We start from the raw sequence: 16,305 nt of genomic DNA, 5'->3' as shown, positions 1-16,305 counted from the left end.
GAGTTAGTGTCGAAGTGTCCTTGAGCAAGACACTGAACCCTAATTGCTCCTGATGTGCTGCAGGTGCCTTGCATGGTTTCCGCCGCCATCGGTGTGTGAATGTGTGTGTGAATGGGTGAATGTAATGCACGATCTATGTAAAGTGCCTTGGATAAAGGTGCTATATAAATGCACCATTTTAAAAATATGATCGGACAAATAAAATATTTTTGTATACACTAATAATACTATTCAAATCAGAGACAAATGCATGTAAGTATAACATAAACAGTAAACAGGAGACAGCTATAGTACTCATATACTGAGTTGTCACAAATGTTTTTTTAATTCTCATTTATATAAAGGATGGACCCATCTGTCATCAGACAAACGGTGACCTCTACTGGTTTGGAGCCGCCATTACACCTTATATACACCTGGGCTCAGGTCAGACACATGTAGCCTGGCTAATAAGCCAGACTAATATCACACAACACTGGCAGGCAATTTTTTTTTTTGCCAACGGCTGATTCGGTCTGGTTTATTAACCAGGCTAAGACACATGCACTCTCACTCACTCACTCACTCACACACACACACACACACACACACACACACACACACACACACACACACACACACACACACACACACACACACACACACACACACACACACACACACACAGGAGAGAGGGGGGGGGGGGGCACTAGAACAAACAAAGTCACCTCCGTGGCCGGTAACCACGGCAGCACAAAGCCTTAGGTTTGCTATTTATTGTCTTTCTTTAGAGTGTGTAAAGTTCACATTCGGGCACAACAACATTATGACAGGAAGGTCCTGATCATTGAGCTATGATAATAATAATTATAATGTTTCCATCTGTTGGTTCAGAGTCAGAGAGCGTCATGTTTACTTTATTTACAACTCAGGCTGGTGTGTGCACCGTAAAGTCCTCACTGTTACTTTATACCCACGTACACTCTGGCTTAAAGATGCACTATGTAACTTTCCTCTTCGTTCTACCCCAGATTTGAACCTGGGTCTCAGGCTGTGAAAGTGATGACATGTTCACCAGTGAGCTAATAGTGCCTGCCTGCTTGCTCAGGGCATTAATTGAATCTTGATGACCGTCGTCAAAATGTGTGTAAAAACACGAAACAGGATCGTGTCAAAGGTCATGTGTCACCTGACCTAGACATGTAGGATCTAAATGATCCAAAGAGCAGGGAGAGGGAGACCAAATACAACCACCCCAATTACATAAGTTAAATTGTATTACGTTAACGTACTCTATCATATACAGATCGGACAAAGTTAGGTTTTATTCATTTAAAAACGTTACATAGTGCCGCTTTAAGTTATCATTGGGGATTTACGGTGTATATACAAACAGCACAAATGCAGGCACATATCCATGCACATTATGCATGCATACGCACGCACGCACGCACGCACGCACGCACGCACGCACGCACGCACGCACGCACACATGCACACACGCACACACGCACACACGCACACACACACACACACACACACACACACACACACACACTTTCAAGCATGCTTCCCAGAAGCAGTGAAATGGTTACATGTCTTAGACATTGTATAACATGATAGCCAAAAGAGAAAAAAAAGAAGAAAAACAAACGACAATAACAACGATACCATATAACACAATAATAGAATGATGATAATAATAATAACTTTTAAAATAATAATTCAATAGATAATAAAGATAAATCAACACTCACAACAATAACAAGAGTAGTTTAAAATCAACAGTGATGTTCAATCAAAACATTGGGGTCTACAAAGCATGACTTCAGACCTCTGTCGTCGGGTTAGTTTTCGGGTCGGGCTTTAACGTGCACCTGTGCCACGTTTAGTTCCGCGTGGACTTTGTCCTTTGACCTGTACCCATCCTGCTCACACACTTTCTTGGTTTGTTTTAAACCAGTGGTAAGTTGGTAACCACTGTTGGTTAGTACAATATGTTTACGTTCCTTCCCTTGTAGCAGTGGGCTGACATCCAAGTGGGAAACAACCAGTGGTGGATAGTATATTTACTTAAGTACTGTACTTAAGTACAATTTTGACGTGTTTGTACTTTACTTGACTTACTTACTTTACTTTTACTTCTACTCCACTACATTTCAGAGGCAAATATTGTACTTTTACTCCACTACAATAACTTGACAACTTGAATTACCAGCTGATTTGTAAATTTGAATTATTATTACAAAACATACATTAACCACTTCAACCCTATATACATTTCAAGCTCACAATGCGTCGCATTTATACATTTGAAAGCTTGAAATGGGACACTCATGCATAATGAGTACTTACTTTTGGTACTTTAAGTACATTTTGACGCCAATACTTTTATACTTTCACTCATTTTGTATTCCAGACTTTTACTTGCAATGGAGTATTTGTTACATTGCAGTATTGATACTTTTACTTAAGTAAAAAGTACTTTTTCCACCACTGGAAACAACAGGTGAACCTGAAGAAATTCCAAGTTTGATTTGGTTTTAGTCATATAGAGTCTTTTGAATAAAAATGTATTTAGTTTTAGTCATATTTTAGTCATCTGAAATGTTTTAATCGACTAAATATCATAAGATTTGAGTCAAATGAAAGAGTGAAAGAATGTCTTCTGAAGAACCAGTACAACAGTGAAACGCGTCGGCAGCACCCGCTGAAGCGAAGTCTTTTCGCTGCACTCAGCTATTATTTGGCAAAGACATTTATTTGATATGGTCCTAGTAGGAGGCCAAGTATGGAGGTTTAAGTGGTTTAAACAGACTATTTTTCAGGTGGCACAAAGACCAAGACCCAGGCACATATACAGTACAGCGTACACCTACTGTACTGTACTAGTGTACTGTGGGCTGGTGGAACTGATGAGTGAACAGGTTGTGGTTTTACTGTAGCGCGGTATTGACGTGGACGTGCGTGCCACCAGCTATGATGCCACCACCACCGTCGGTTACAGTATAGCGTTGAAGAGACCCTTTTTTCCTGAGATTGCGATGACGTACCTTAATCCAACTGGGGCTCAATGACAACATAAGTGCACTATAGTCTCTACACAGACAAGCTATAAGAGATTTAACAAATAGGAAAAGGCTGATATAGATCAATATAGATGCGATAAGATTGATGTCATCATTTGTGATTGCTGTAGGCTCGTGGACCCCAGATCAGTGGGCTATGGGGCTCTATGTAAAGCAAAAAAGAAAAGGAAAAAAAAGAGTACATTTCAAAATATACAAAAATATATTTTGGACACATAATGTGGAAGAAAAATATATTTTGAGTAATAAAATATATTTGTGAAATTGTTTTTCCATTGTCCAAAATACAACTTTTGTATATTTTGAAAACCTGCATGAGAAATATACAAAAGATTGTGAATATAATAGTATATAATATAACAATATACAATTCTGCTGACACCGAATCAGTTCTCAATAGTTCTTAGGTCCAGTTATAGTGAGTTATATTTGAACCAGATAGGTTGTATTTTAAATAACAGCTTAAAGACATGGAGTCACATTAGATTCCTCTAAATGACAGGAAATACAACTCTAGTGGGTCATGCCCATCTTTCACTCCACAATAAGAGCTCACTGAGCCTTCCTGTACGAGTTAAGTCTGAATCCACCCTCCCATGGTGTTGCTTTTCACTTCTGTGTTTCTATCTCAAACTTGAGAGCACCAAGTAGGTTGAAATCAACATTGTCGGGTCAAAAGGAGGTCTGTGATCCTCTCGCTTGCCTTCTGACTTCTCAAATATCCTCTCAAATGCAATTACAGTAATAGACAATGAGGTCTATGATGTACTGTTATGGGATATGTAAATTAATTTACCAAAAAAAGCCATATCTAATCATGGCCTTTTTATGACGCGCACAGCGCAACATAAGATCTGGGAAGCTGCCCAGAATAATATCGCTGGCAAGCACATTGCAGGAAATGGAAAAATAAAATAGATAAATAGCCCTTGATCCACACAATAGATCTCAGCCTCATCGTAATTGGCAAAACGTTCAAGTGGCAATTTCAGAAAAGCTCCATCCATCTGCTGAACCAGCTCTCTGTGAGGGTTTTAATATGGACAGTTAATGCAGTTTAATGTGAAACGCCTTGTGGTATTTAATGTGTCCTAATCTCTCAGATGGACAAGTGGCACTGGCAATGATGGATGCTTAATAACTTAAGCATGCTGTACAGTTTGAGATGTCCGTTCCTAATTCTAATTATAGATTATTGGCACGTCAAATCACACGGTGTCATCATCTTCCCCCCAGGCAGCACACACAGTTGCTATATTACAACGATTACCAGTCTTAGATGGCCAGCTCTTCACCAACTTGTGTGTGGGTGAACTGGAAAATCAGGTCAGCGTAGTATATTCTGTATATCATTGCTCTCGGGCAGAAACCGCTTGTAGATCTGCTACTTTTGATCGTGAATTGGAATTGGAATCCTGAAAAGGTACAGTTTTTGGACATGTGAGATTTCCACCCGACAGAGACAATATTCAACAGCTCAGCCCACGTAGGGAGGGATATGGTACAAGAATCCACTGGTCCCAGTTCTAAGCCCACGTAGGGAGGGATATGGTACAAGAATCCACTGGTCCCAGTTCTAAGCCCACGTAGGGAGGGATATGGTACAAGAATCCACTGGTCCCAGTTCTAAGCCCACGTAGGGAGGGATATGGTACAAGAATCCACTGGTCCCAGTTCTAAGCCCACGTCCTGGTCTATTAAGAACACATGGTTCTCTTCCGCTGACGGTAGATCCTTGGTCCCCCCTGATATAAAACACAGTGTTTCGTGGGGGTCGGTCGGGGTGGGGGTCAGTTCTTGGTCTCTGGGCTGGTCAGGTCTGGCGGGTGAAAGGATGAGCGGATCATCTGGGCTTCGTTAACGCACAAGTGACCGAAGGCCTTGTTGTACCACTCTGGAGACCTGCCCCTGTGGGAAACAACAACAACACAAATGAGACCAGGGGGACAGCTGTCACTATATGGACTTGGTGATTAATTGTCGCTCAAATAATTGCGCTTGACGATTTAATTGCATTTGAATTGTCGTTGAACATTGGAACATTTATGAATACAAAATAATATTTCTTCCTGTGTTTTTAATCTCCGTGATCTCCTTCCTGCACAGGGTCGATATGACAAACGTACATATTTAATAACTTTATTAAAACTAGTATATTCTATTGTACAGTGCCCTCCCTCCTCAATAGTTTATAGTTTAATACTTATTATCACATTATCATCATCAAACTTTCCACCATCAATGCATTGAAAGGGACAAAATCATGTTTACTGCAGCATTCAATGCTCTGATTAAACGTCCCTTTCAATGCATTGATGAGGTCAAACATGGCATTCGAATCCGCTAACAGGAAATGCATATCAACCTGAGGTCCACCCGGCAGATGTGTGTTAGCCTGGTCTTCCCAGAAGCACAGAGTTCTAGGAGGTACTGTGACTCCAGGACCACTCCTCTGACGGTACCCATGCGAGGGCTGTCCTCGTGTTCCACAGACACGCACACCAGGGCACACGAGCCCTTCCCCAGGTCCGTACGCCATGACCTGAGCAGAGTAAAATAGATTTTGTTTTAGGGTGGGTTTTTTCTGCTTTTTGTTTAGAACGGACAGTGTTGAGCCTGGTATAAACCATCCCGGCGGTCACATGAATTCACATTATCCAAAAATGGAAGAGCCAATCAGCATCTATGCTTAGGGCCATGTGATTAAGAACTGCCCCTAAGACAAGAAAGATCAACATCTTGTGTCGGGTCTGTCATCATCATACACACACACGCAGTGGTTTTCAACCAGTGGTCCGGGGACTACCAGTGGTCCTTGCAGGTTCCAGGTTGTCCCCAACTAAATGATGGAGAGTTGGTAACCAAATGGACCATTATAGATCTTTAACTCTTGAGAGTGTAAAACGAAAGTGGGTTTAGTTTTACGCTCTCAAGAGTATTATTAAACATCTGCATTACTTATTTTACAAGAAGTCTACAGTACACAATTAGATAAAGTATAAGAATTGTTATTTTGATCAACGTTTGCCTGTTATCTCTCCTATGGTATCACATCAATACAGCATGGAATTGTGGACAAACTCTTATCCAACGACAACAAATTATTCTTTAGTTTTGGGTCTGAGAGGCTAAATGTTATCAAATGGTGGTCCGTGACTCTAATGCTGACAACCTTTATGACAACCACTGACATACAGTACACATACCCACTGACCTCAGTATACCACATAGTATGTATATACCAGGAGTATACACACACACACACACACACACACACACACACACACACACACACACACACACACACACACACACACACACACACACACACACACACACACACACACACACACACACACACACACACACACACACACACTGACCTCAGTACCACGTAGTCCGTGGTGGGCTGTGGCGCCATGCCTCGGCAGGAGTACTGGTACACGTCCGTCTGTCTGTCCAGCACCTCCAGGACCTTCTCCTGCAGCATGTCGGTCTGCCAGAGGGGGCGCTCTTTCAGGAGCCGGTGCAGCACGTCGCTGGGAGACGCCGGCACCTCCACGCACACGCGCCACCGCCGCAGCGGGTTCCCGTCCCCCACCTGGCGCAGCACGCACACACAGGAAAATGGTCTTCACAATGTCTATTTCTCTATAGAGTCTAGTACTACTTGCGAGAGACATTAAGGTCCTCACAAGTATAGTAACGCACACGCACACGCGCACGCGCACACGCACACGCACACGCACACACACACACCTTCTTAGAGGCCAGCTCCGTATGGTCGTGGGCGGAGCGGGACAGCCAGCCTTTGCTCTTATCCTTGGCTTCCTTCAGCAGGCTCTGGATCAGTCCCTCCATGTGGGCGTGGTACGAGCCTTCCTCCTCGTCCTCCTCTTCCCCCGCCTCCTCCTCTTCCTCCTCCTCTACCTCCTCCTCTACCTCCACCTCCGTCGCCACGCCGTCCTCCTCCCCGCCCTTACACAGCTCGTCCAGCGGGGGCGCCAGAAGCTCCGCCTCCATGTAGGAGTTACGAGACTGAGTCACCATCTCCTCTGGGATCTGGAGGAGGGTGAAGACACACACACACACACACACACACACACACACACACACACACACACACACACACACACACACACACACACACACACACACACACACACACACACACACACACACACACACACACACACACACACACACACACACACACACACACACACACACACACACACACACACACACACACACCCATTAAAAAAAAGTTGTGAAAATAGCAGATGTAGAAGTTGACATTGCGATGCTCTGTGACCTTGTACATCGGCTGTTTTCACTAGTTTGAGTCCCGGAGAGAGACATCATCATTATCACCACATTTCTCTGTTTTCAGTGCTTTAGGTCTTGAGCTAACGAGTTTGAGACGCACCTGGAAGAGTCGGTGACACTCCTGGATCATGTGTGACAGGCCCTGCGTGGCAGCCAGGTTCTCATTCAGGTCCTTCTGGTCGGGACGTCCCGTGGTGTACTTCCTCTGGATGGACCTGCAGGCAGGCACAGGGGTCGTCATCGTCATGCTGGCTCGTGGTGGCCATTTATGTCAAAAGCCAATTTTTGCCACGGACATGTGACTGGCTAATAATATTACCAGAAACACATAAGGAGCTAGCCCTGAATGACCATAACAGGTCTGTAACTCTGAGAGTATACAAATGGAACCGTGCACTCTCTCAACTCATTCACCGCCACCAGGGGGCGCCAAAAGTCCCAGACCGCCACCATATATCTTTTATATTATTTTTTTTTTTTACCATGTTATAAAACACGAAAAACACATCCTTGGCGCTCCAGGACATCATGAAAAAGAAGTTAAATAAGTCCTTGGCGACCATTGAGTTAAAGGGATATTTCACTTTCAAAAAAGCTTTTGGTCATTTCATCGTCTACTCAGGCTTATATTATGTGAACACCCCAGACAGTTTTTAAGTTGCTCGATTCAGTATTTAGATATTTGATATTCTTTATAGCTGCCCCGCCAACTTCCTATACAAACCCATTGTAACTTCAAACTCCATCTTAACCAGGATAGATTCATCGAAAATACCCCTCTTTTGTTCTGGTGACTGGTATTGGCCTTCTAATAGAGAGTATGCGCATGCTTAAAGTGAATGGCACATCGAGTGGCAAAGCAAAAGGCAAAGTCAGTTTAACATCGTTTAATGTTGTTTAATGCAATCAGATATGACTTTTCTGTGTGGATGTATGGGCTGTCAAGGTAAGAAAGTTGTTTTTTGCCACTCAGTAGGCGTTCCTGCATAACTTCCTGGTTTGATGATGATGTCACACGCATACCCTCTATACGTGAGGGGGCCGTGTTTTTTTCATTTACTGTTTTCATTTATTTTTTAATAATTTGTCTTGATTTTTTGTGTCCTCCGTCCTGGAGGACGGAGGACCTCGAAAACAATTAGTTTTACACTCTCAGGAGTTAAAGCTCTATAAGGGTCCATTTGGTTACCAATTCTCCATCATTTAGTTGGGGACCACCTGGAACCTCCTCAAGGACCACTGGTAGTCCCCGGACCACTGGTTGAAAACCACTGCTGTATGTGTATGATGATGACAGACCAAAAATAATTGGGTTTCAAAATAAGAACATTATAATGATGCGTAAAACAATTAGCCATGGTCAATGTGTATGTGTGGTCACCTTGGCGACAGCGCGTCACTCTTCAGGATGTTGAGGTGGAACAGCGAGGGTCCCAGACACACCGCCAGGTTCATGGGGGTCATCTGGTTCTCCTCCACACAGGAAGTGACATCACGCAGGAAGCACAGCAGCGTCTGCAGCACCTCGCGGTTCTCGTCCGACATCAGCAGGATGGCCGCTCTCACGGCCTGCAGCCTCTGGTCCTTGGGGACGTCTATAAAAAGACCACGGAGAGCACGTGGTGTGGAAAAATGACTACCCACATTCTTTACGTATAAGTAAAAGTATCAATACTGCAATGTAGAAATACTCTGTTACAAGTTTAAAAAAGTCCGGAATTCAAAATGTACTTGAGTAAAAGTACAAAAGTATTGGCATCAAAATGTACTTAAAGTACCAAAAGTAAAAGTACGCATCATGCAGAATGTAAATATGAAAATAGCAGATCTGCTATTTTCAAATTCAATCTACAAAGTAACTAGTAACACATTTTTCAAATAAGTGCATAGTGGAGTAATAGTTGGATCCGAGATGTAGTGGAGTAGAAGTAAAAGTATTGGAAATTGGAAATACTCAAGCAAAGTACAAATACCTCAAATTGTACTAAAGTACAGTACTTGAGTAAATGTACTTAGTTACTTTATACCACTGGAAAAAGACCAGAGAGGAAACATCTAAACTCTTTAAACATCTGAACCACTTAAAAATCCCTATTATACTGCGTTGACCGGAGTACCCCAGGGGTCTAAACTGGGCCCCCTCTATAAGAGTACATTGCAGATCCCTATACATTATATACTCAGGGTAGGGCATCCGGGACCCCTAGGGGTCCTCAGAGAATCTGCCACCATTGTGTGATGGTGGCAGACTTGAATGCCTATTTTGGGGGAACGTACAATAGTCACTGCCATGGGGATCTGAAGTAAACAAACACTATAAGAAGAGCACATACTGTAGTACTGTACAGTAACTTACACTGGTATATGTGCAGGAAGGTCTCGCCCAGCTTGCTGGTGAGCAGCGGTTCGGGCAGGTCTCTGAAGAACTGCTTGACCATGTCGGCCACGTCGTACGCAGACTGGTCCTCTAGAAGCACGCGGTCCGGGGACAGCTCACACTGCTGCCTGAGCGCCTGGATGCGAGACTTCACCCCCGACTTACGAAACAAGCCCACCTGAGATATACCGCACACACACACACACGTGCACACAGAAGATGAAACAAGTGGGGGGTAGGGTAAGTATGGTGGTTTAGAATGGTTCTCAAGCTTTTCAGGCCGTGACCCCCATTATTATTCCAACTGGCGGACGCCATCAAGGCCCGTCAACATACATTTTTGGCGATTAAATCAACTGTAGATTTATTTGACAAAACCTTGATATTTAGTTGACTACAACTGGACTAAAACGAAAACATTTCAGAAGACTAAAATATGGCTGTAAATAAATGGAACTTTATTTAAAAGACTATCACTAGTGTGAGGGTACAGCCTAGTAGGTGTGCGTGCGTGCGTGCATGCTTGTGCGTGATCATGTGCGTGTGTGTGTGCGTGCGTGCGTGTTTATGCGTGACAGACCTGGTCCAGGCAGTGTGTCCGGAGGTGTTCCAGAGCCTGCTGCAGACAGCGAGGCAGAGGGTGACCACAGCGCTGCACGTGCACGATGAGGGGAACGCCAAACACACTCCTGTCCCTGTAGTCTGGAACCTTCATTCTCTTCATGAACTTTGGCACAGACCTGCACACACCATGCAGAGAGAGCATCGATTATTAACAGACCTGCACACACCATGCAGAGAGAGCATCGATTATTAACAGACCTGCACACACCATGCAGAGAGCATCGGTTATTATGGTCTGCAGGAAAATGAGACCGCAGCGAAATGTGTTCGACTCACTTTAACCCTATTTTATGCATAGCGTTATATAAACTAGAGGGCGGACTGCAATAGAAGTTGCTCACTGGCCGGAAGAACGCTCTACTTCCGCATTTTGGGCACCAAAGTTTGGTGCTAACTCGCCTGAACGCGCCTGGATCCATTCATGAACGAGCGCTCTGTGTTCATCACCAGCTGCGCGCCTGCAATTCCAGCTTTGCCCAGTAGGGTAAGGCGGCTGCACTGTTTCCCAGTCGCTCTATAGGGGACTGATTTTATGCTTCAGCTATTCAAAGACGGCCGATCTACAAGCTCACAACACGTCAGGATACAGCTCGTTGTGAGGTTGCAGATTTACTGAAAGATCTTGAAAATTTGGAATAATTTTGCACATACAACATCTTTTGTAGAGGGTCAACTGTTAGGGGGGGGGGGGGGAGAGAGAGAGAGAGAGTGTGTGTGTGTGTGTGTGTGTGCGTGCGTGCGTGCGTGCGTGCGTGCGTGCGTGCGTGCGTGCGTGCGTGCGTGCGGATTGTGCGTGCTGATTGTGCGTGCGTGCGTGCGTGCGTGCGTGCGTGCGTGCGTGCGTGCGTGCGTGCGTGCGTGCGTGCGTGCGTGCGTGTACAGTGGAAAGAATGTGTTTAAGTGAGAGAGTGAGAGGTCTGGACTGTGAAGAAATCACACTATTATTCCAGGCAGGGACTTTCCATCTCTGACCGTCTGATGATGTCACTTCCTGTGTATTCTGTAAACTAACAGTACAATGGAATGTGTGAAATTATGAACAAATAATAGTAGCCACGCGCACACACATACGCGCACGCACGCACGCACGCACGCATGCACGCACGCACGCACGCACGCACAATCACGCACGCACGTACGCACGCAATCCTGTGTGTTAACTAAAGTTAGACTGTGAGAAAATGAATACTTTGGATTCAAACAGGTCCATTTGTATACTGTCAAATCAACACAGGCATAATTAAGGCTTAAAGGAGAAATCCAGACCAAAACACATGTACCCTGAACTGAATCAGCCTATAATCCTGTCCCAACATACATATTGGCCTTGAATTGTTTCATAGATGCCCCCTGTTCTCCATTTTCCCCACCCCTCCCACAGTAAAATGCAGCTAGAATGGTAGAAAGCTAGTTGCTACTGCTGGGTTCTGTATGAATGCAGCTAGAATGGTAGAAAGCTAGTTGCCGGGCCTTCATGTTCAGCCCTGTTGAGAACTCTACTGCTGGGTTCTGTATGAATGGCAGCTCGAGGTTGACAAACGGTGCATGTGTGAGTACCAGGACACTATTAATAGACGATTTGTTATATACTTACTAGTCACTGCTTGATGTACTTAACCTCATGTTTACCTTGCTTACTGTAAAAAATATAGTTCTACAAATCATCAAGTGGATGGCAGAGTTCACACCAACTATTAAAAAAACACAATAATTGTGTTTGTTCAGAACAACAATGGTGAACGATATAGTTATAGTGCTCAGTGTGAACGAACCCCACCCATTTAGGCATTTAGCAGACGCTCTGTCTGCTAAATGCCTAAATTGTAAATTTGCTATAGAGAACAGCGTGAAAAGTACCGCTCAAAAGCTGCAAGGAATAAAGAATATTGCAAAGCCAGTCTTCAAAATGACTCTATTAAATGCTATCAGACCGTCTGTCAGTATCTGCACTTGTTTGTGCTCGTAAAATGCACGCATGCACGCGTGAGTACGTTTGTGTGTGTGTGCCTGTGCACGCGTGCATGCACCCACCATGTCCATCCATGTTTATTAGACATGGAGTATTTCTCCATGATGGCTGTGAGGCGGAGCAGGGAGAACTTGCGCAGCAAGCTGAGCTGGCCTGCTGATTGGCTGCTGATCTGCAGCGAGGACGCCGGTTGGCTGAAAGGGTCGGACATCCTGAAACTCGGCCACCGTAACCTGATTGGATGACGAGGAAGAAGAAGTGGTCAGAATGGGCAGGGGGGGATATTCAGTTTGAATCAGAAAATGCATCTGAATATATATTTGGGTCCGGGCACTAGGCTGGTAATCCAGCCTAACAGTGTGTCGCGGGTTCGAGTCATGAGCACGACAACCTTTGGTGTGTGTCTTCCCCCCCATCTCTCTCAAACTACTATATATCTATCAATAAAAACGACAAAAAGACCCAAAAATATATATATAAAAAATCACACCCGTGTGAACTGAGTGGTGTAAGGCCTGTCTGACGTAACGAAATCATGTCTGACGTAATGAAATCACACCCGGGTGAACAGGGTGAACATAGCAACCATGCTCATTTTTTCTGCACTAACAACGAAAGTCATGTCTGACATAATGAAATCACACCCGGGTGAACAGGGTGAACATAGCAACCATGCTCATTTTTTCTGCACTAACAAAGCCAGTTGTAGGAGTGGTTTACACCACTCAAAAAACAAAACAAGAATGACTCGAGTCATAACTGCCAAGTGCAGATGGGTTTTTATGACGGACTATGGGACTGTGGGTAGCCTAAGTCTCCCATTGGCTTATAGGCAGCCTAGAGGCAGCCAATCATGAACAAGTAATGTAGTCCAGGTGCTTTTCAAGCACTTGGACAAAAACAAAGTCAATATGGCATACCTAGTTCTATGTGGTCAGATCCAGATCATACCTAGTTCTATGTGGTCAGATCCAGATCATACCTAGTTCTATGTGGTCAGATCCAGATCTATATACCTAGTTCTATGTGGTCAGATCCAGATCTATATACCTAGTTCTATGTGGTCAGATCATACCTAGTTCTATGTGGTCAGATCCAGATCTATATACCTAGTTCTATGTGGTCAGATCCAGATCATACCTAGTTCTATGTGGTCAGATCCAGATCATACCTAGTTCTATGTGGTCAGATCCAGATCTATATACCTAGTTCTATGTGGTCAGATCCAGATCATACCTAGTTCTATGTGGTCAGATCCAGATCATACCTAGTTCTATGTGGTCAGATCATACCTAGTTCTATGTGGTCAGATCATACCTAGTTCTATGTGGTCAGATCATACCTAGTTCTATGTGGTCAGATCCAGATCTATATACCTAGTTCTATGTGGTCAGATCCAGATCATACCTAGTTCTATGTGGTCAGATCCAGATCATACCTAGTTCTATGTGGTCAGATCCATACCTAGTTCTATGTGGTCAGATCCAGATCTATATACCTAGTTCTATGTGGTCAGATCCATACCTAGTTATATGTGGTCAGATCCAGATCATACCTAGTTCTATGTGGTCAGATACCTAGTTCCATGTGGTCAGATACCTAGTTCCATGTGGTCAGATACCTAGTTCTATGTGGTCAGATCCAGATCATACCTAGTTCTATGTGGTCAGATACCTAGTTCTATGTGGTCAGATACCTAGTTCCATGTGGTCAGATCCAGATCATACATAGTTCTATGTGGTCAGATCCAGATCCATACCTAGTTCTATGTGGTCAGATCCAGATCTATCATACCTAGTTCTATGTGGTCAGATCCAGATCTAGATCCAGACCTAGTTCTATGTGGTCAGATCCAGATCTTACCGCGGTCTGGTGAGAGAAGCCCCGACCCCGGAGTCTCTCCTCTCCCTGCTGGCGGTCCCCGTGGAGTCGCTGTCGTTCAGGGAGACCCCGTCTCGCTCTCCCTCGCTGGGCGTGGCCGTCCCCTCCCTCTCCCCCCCCCCCCCCCCTCCCCGTCCCCCTCGGGCAGCACGCTGCGAGACCAGTGGTCCACCAGCTGCTGCAGGCCGCTGACGTGTTGCAGCACGTCGTCCAGATGTGGGAACATCTGGTCCTCCTTCTCCAGGTCCATGAGGTCGCCCGTGCTGGCGTACAGGTGCGACCCCGGCACGTTGTCGTAGACGCTCACCCTGCTGCCGCGCGGCGCCCCGGGACAGGACGGCTTCTTGGAGAGAAGGCCCACCGCCCCCTTCATCCCCGCCTTTGCCCCGCCCGACGACCAGGGCTCGCCGGGGCCCAGGAGGAGAGGCGGGTGTCGTCGGCGCCCCTGGGGGTCATTGGGGGACGGGGCGAGGCTCTCTATGGACAGGGCCTTGGGGAAGGTGCCCGGCTTGTGGTCTTTGGGGACGTGGACCAGGAGGTTCTCGTACGAGCGGAACTGGTTCCTGTAAAACGGGCTGGCGGCGCCGGTGCCGGTGCCTTCTGTCCGTTTTCCCTGAGAGGGAAGCTCCATGTCCTCCAGATAGATACTTCCTCTCTTGCTAGCGGCGCGCCGCGGTTTCTTACGCGCGTTCTCCTTCTCGCCGCCCGTCGGCGTGCTGCAGCTCAGCACCAGGCGGTCCACGTCGCAGATGTCGGGCGAAGGCGGGGCTTCGCCGGCGACGCCCCAGTCCTCCCCTTCGCCGAGTCCGACGCCACCGCGGGACTGTGTCGGGCTGCCGCCTTCCAATTGGCTGATGGGCGTGCACTGGAGGACCTGCGGGTTTAGGGAATTTCACTTGGCGATTGAATTGTGTTTTTGGCGTCACATAATACAAAAATCCATTTCTGTTTGTTTTTTAGGCTTTGAAGTTACACAAGGCAGATATGACAAAATAAGAAATTACTGACATATTAACTTTATACTTTAATAGGAAATAGCTGATCTACTATTTCCACTATTTTTGAAAATGTTTGAAAACATGTGAACATTTTTCAACATGGAAACGATCATGACAATTATGCAAAAAGAATAATTGTGATTATCTCAAATCTAATTGGCGATTATGTAAATAATGGTGACAGGCCTATACCTGCAGGGCCTGCGGCTCCGCCCCCTGTAGCACGGGCTCGCCGATGACGAGCGGCGGCCGGCGGCCGGACCCCTTGCGGCGGGTGGAGGACGGCCCCCAGGTACGCATCATCTCCATGCGACGCAGGAAGTCCTTGGCCCGGCTGCGGCCCACGGACCCGCCGTGGCGGCTCTTGGAGGGCAGGGAGTTGTAGTGGGGAAGGTCCCTGCGAGGGTTAAAACCAAGTGGGAACTCATTATTTAGAATTAAAGGTAACTGAAATAAAAGTAAAAATGAAACTTAAGTAAAACTGTATTGTGTGTTTGCAAAACTAACAGAAACAAACTAACTATAGATCATAGAGAATAATGATGTCCTTAGTTTTAGTCTTATTTCATATATAATAGTATATTGTATTTAGTGTGGATATGAAATATTATCTTCCAAGATAAAAACAAAAAGAACCAAAACTAAGCTCGTTCATGAGTTTTATATACATCGGTCATGTTTATACATGATAGAAGGTGAGTTTTGATTGATTGAAATGTCAGAAAGGTGTAGTTCCAGACTCTATATAGCATTCGGAGATTGTGGAATAGTTGTCTGGCTACACAAGACTACTTAGACCCTCCAGAAAAATGCAGGCAAAAATCGTTGATTATGTAGACTAAAGTCCTTGATTTTGTGATGAAATATGCAGGGTTTTATGTGATTTTATGCTGTGAAATTGTGGGAAGTTGCGAAATTTGCAGAAAAATGAGAAAACATTATGCGATCGCATAAACGCATTTTTCTGGAGGGTCTACTGACCTGGTGGGTAGAGTGTGGTGGTGGTGGTAGTAGGAGACAGACAGACAGTCTACTGACCTGGTGGGTAGAGTGTGGTGG

At 45.2% G+C, this 16,305-nt stretch overlaps 1 protein-coding gene across 1 annotated transcript in view; it reads right to left on the bottom strand.

The window, feature by feature from the left end:
• Window positions 1-4,608: 4,608 nt before the first annotated feature.
• LOC306927684 (stAR-related lipid transfer protein 13-like) overlaps window positions 4,609-16,305 on the bottom strand; it is a 48,400-nt gene continuing 36,703 nt past the window's right edge. Inside the window, 12 exon segments of the mRNA XM_079507510.1 lie at window positions 4,609-4,976; window positions 5,434-5,610; window positions 6,452-6,669; window positions 6,828-7,130; window positions 7,498-7,612; window positions 8,779-8,992; window positions 9,754-9,952; window positions 10,355-10,514; window positions 12,430-12,600; window positions 14,231-14,369; window positions 14,372-15,122; window positions 15,439-15,643. Coding sequence (XP_079363636.1) covers window positions 4,859-4,976; window positions 5,434-5,610; window positions 6,452-6,669; window positions 6,828-7,130; window positions 7,498-7,612; window positions 8,779-8,992; window positions 9,754-9,952; window positions 10,355-10,514; window positions 12,430-12,600; window positions 14,231-14,369; window positions 14,372-15,122; window positions 15,439-15,643 — 2,770 coding nt within the window. The 3' untranslated portion in view covers window positions 4,609-4,858.

The sequence above is a fragment of the Electrona antarctica genome (genome assembly GCF_951216825.1).
Source record: "Electrona antarctica genome assembly, chromosome: 8".
Lineage (NCBI taxonomy): Eukaryota > Metazoa > Chordata > Actinopteri > Myctophiformes > Myctophidae > Electrona > Electrona antarctica.
This window is presented reverse-complemented; position numbering and strand designations above follow the sequence as displayed.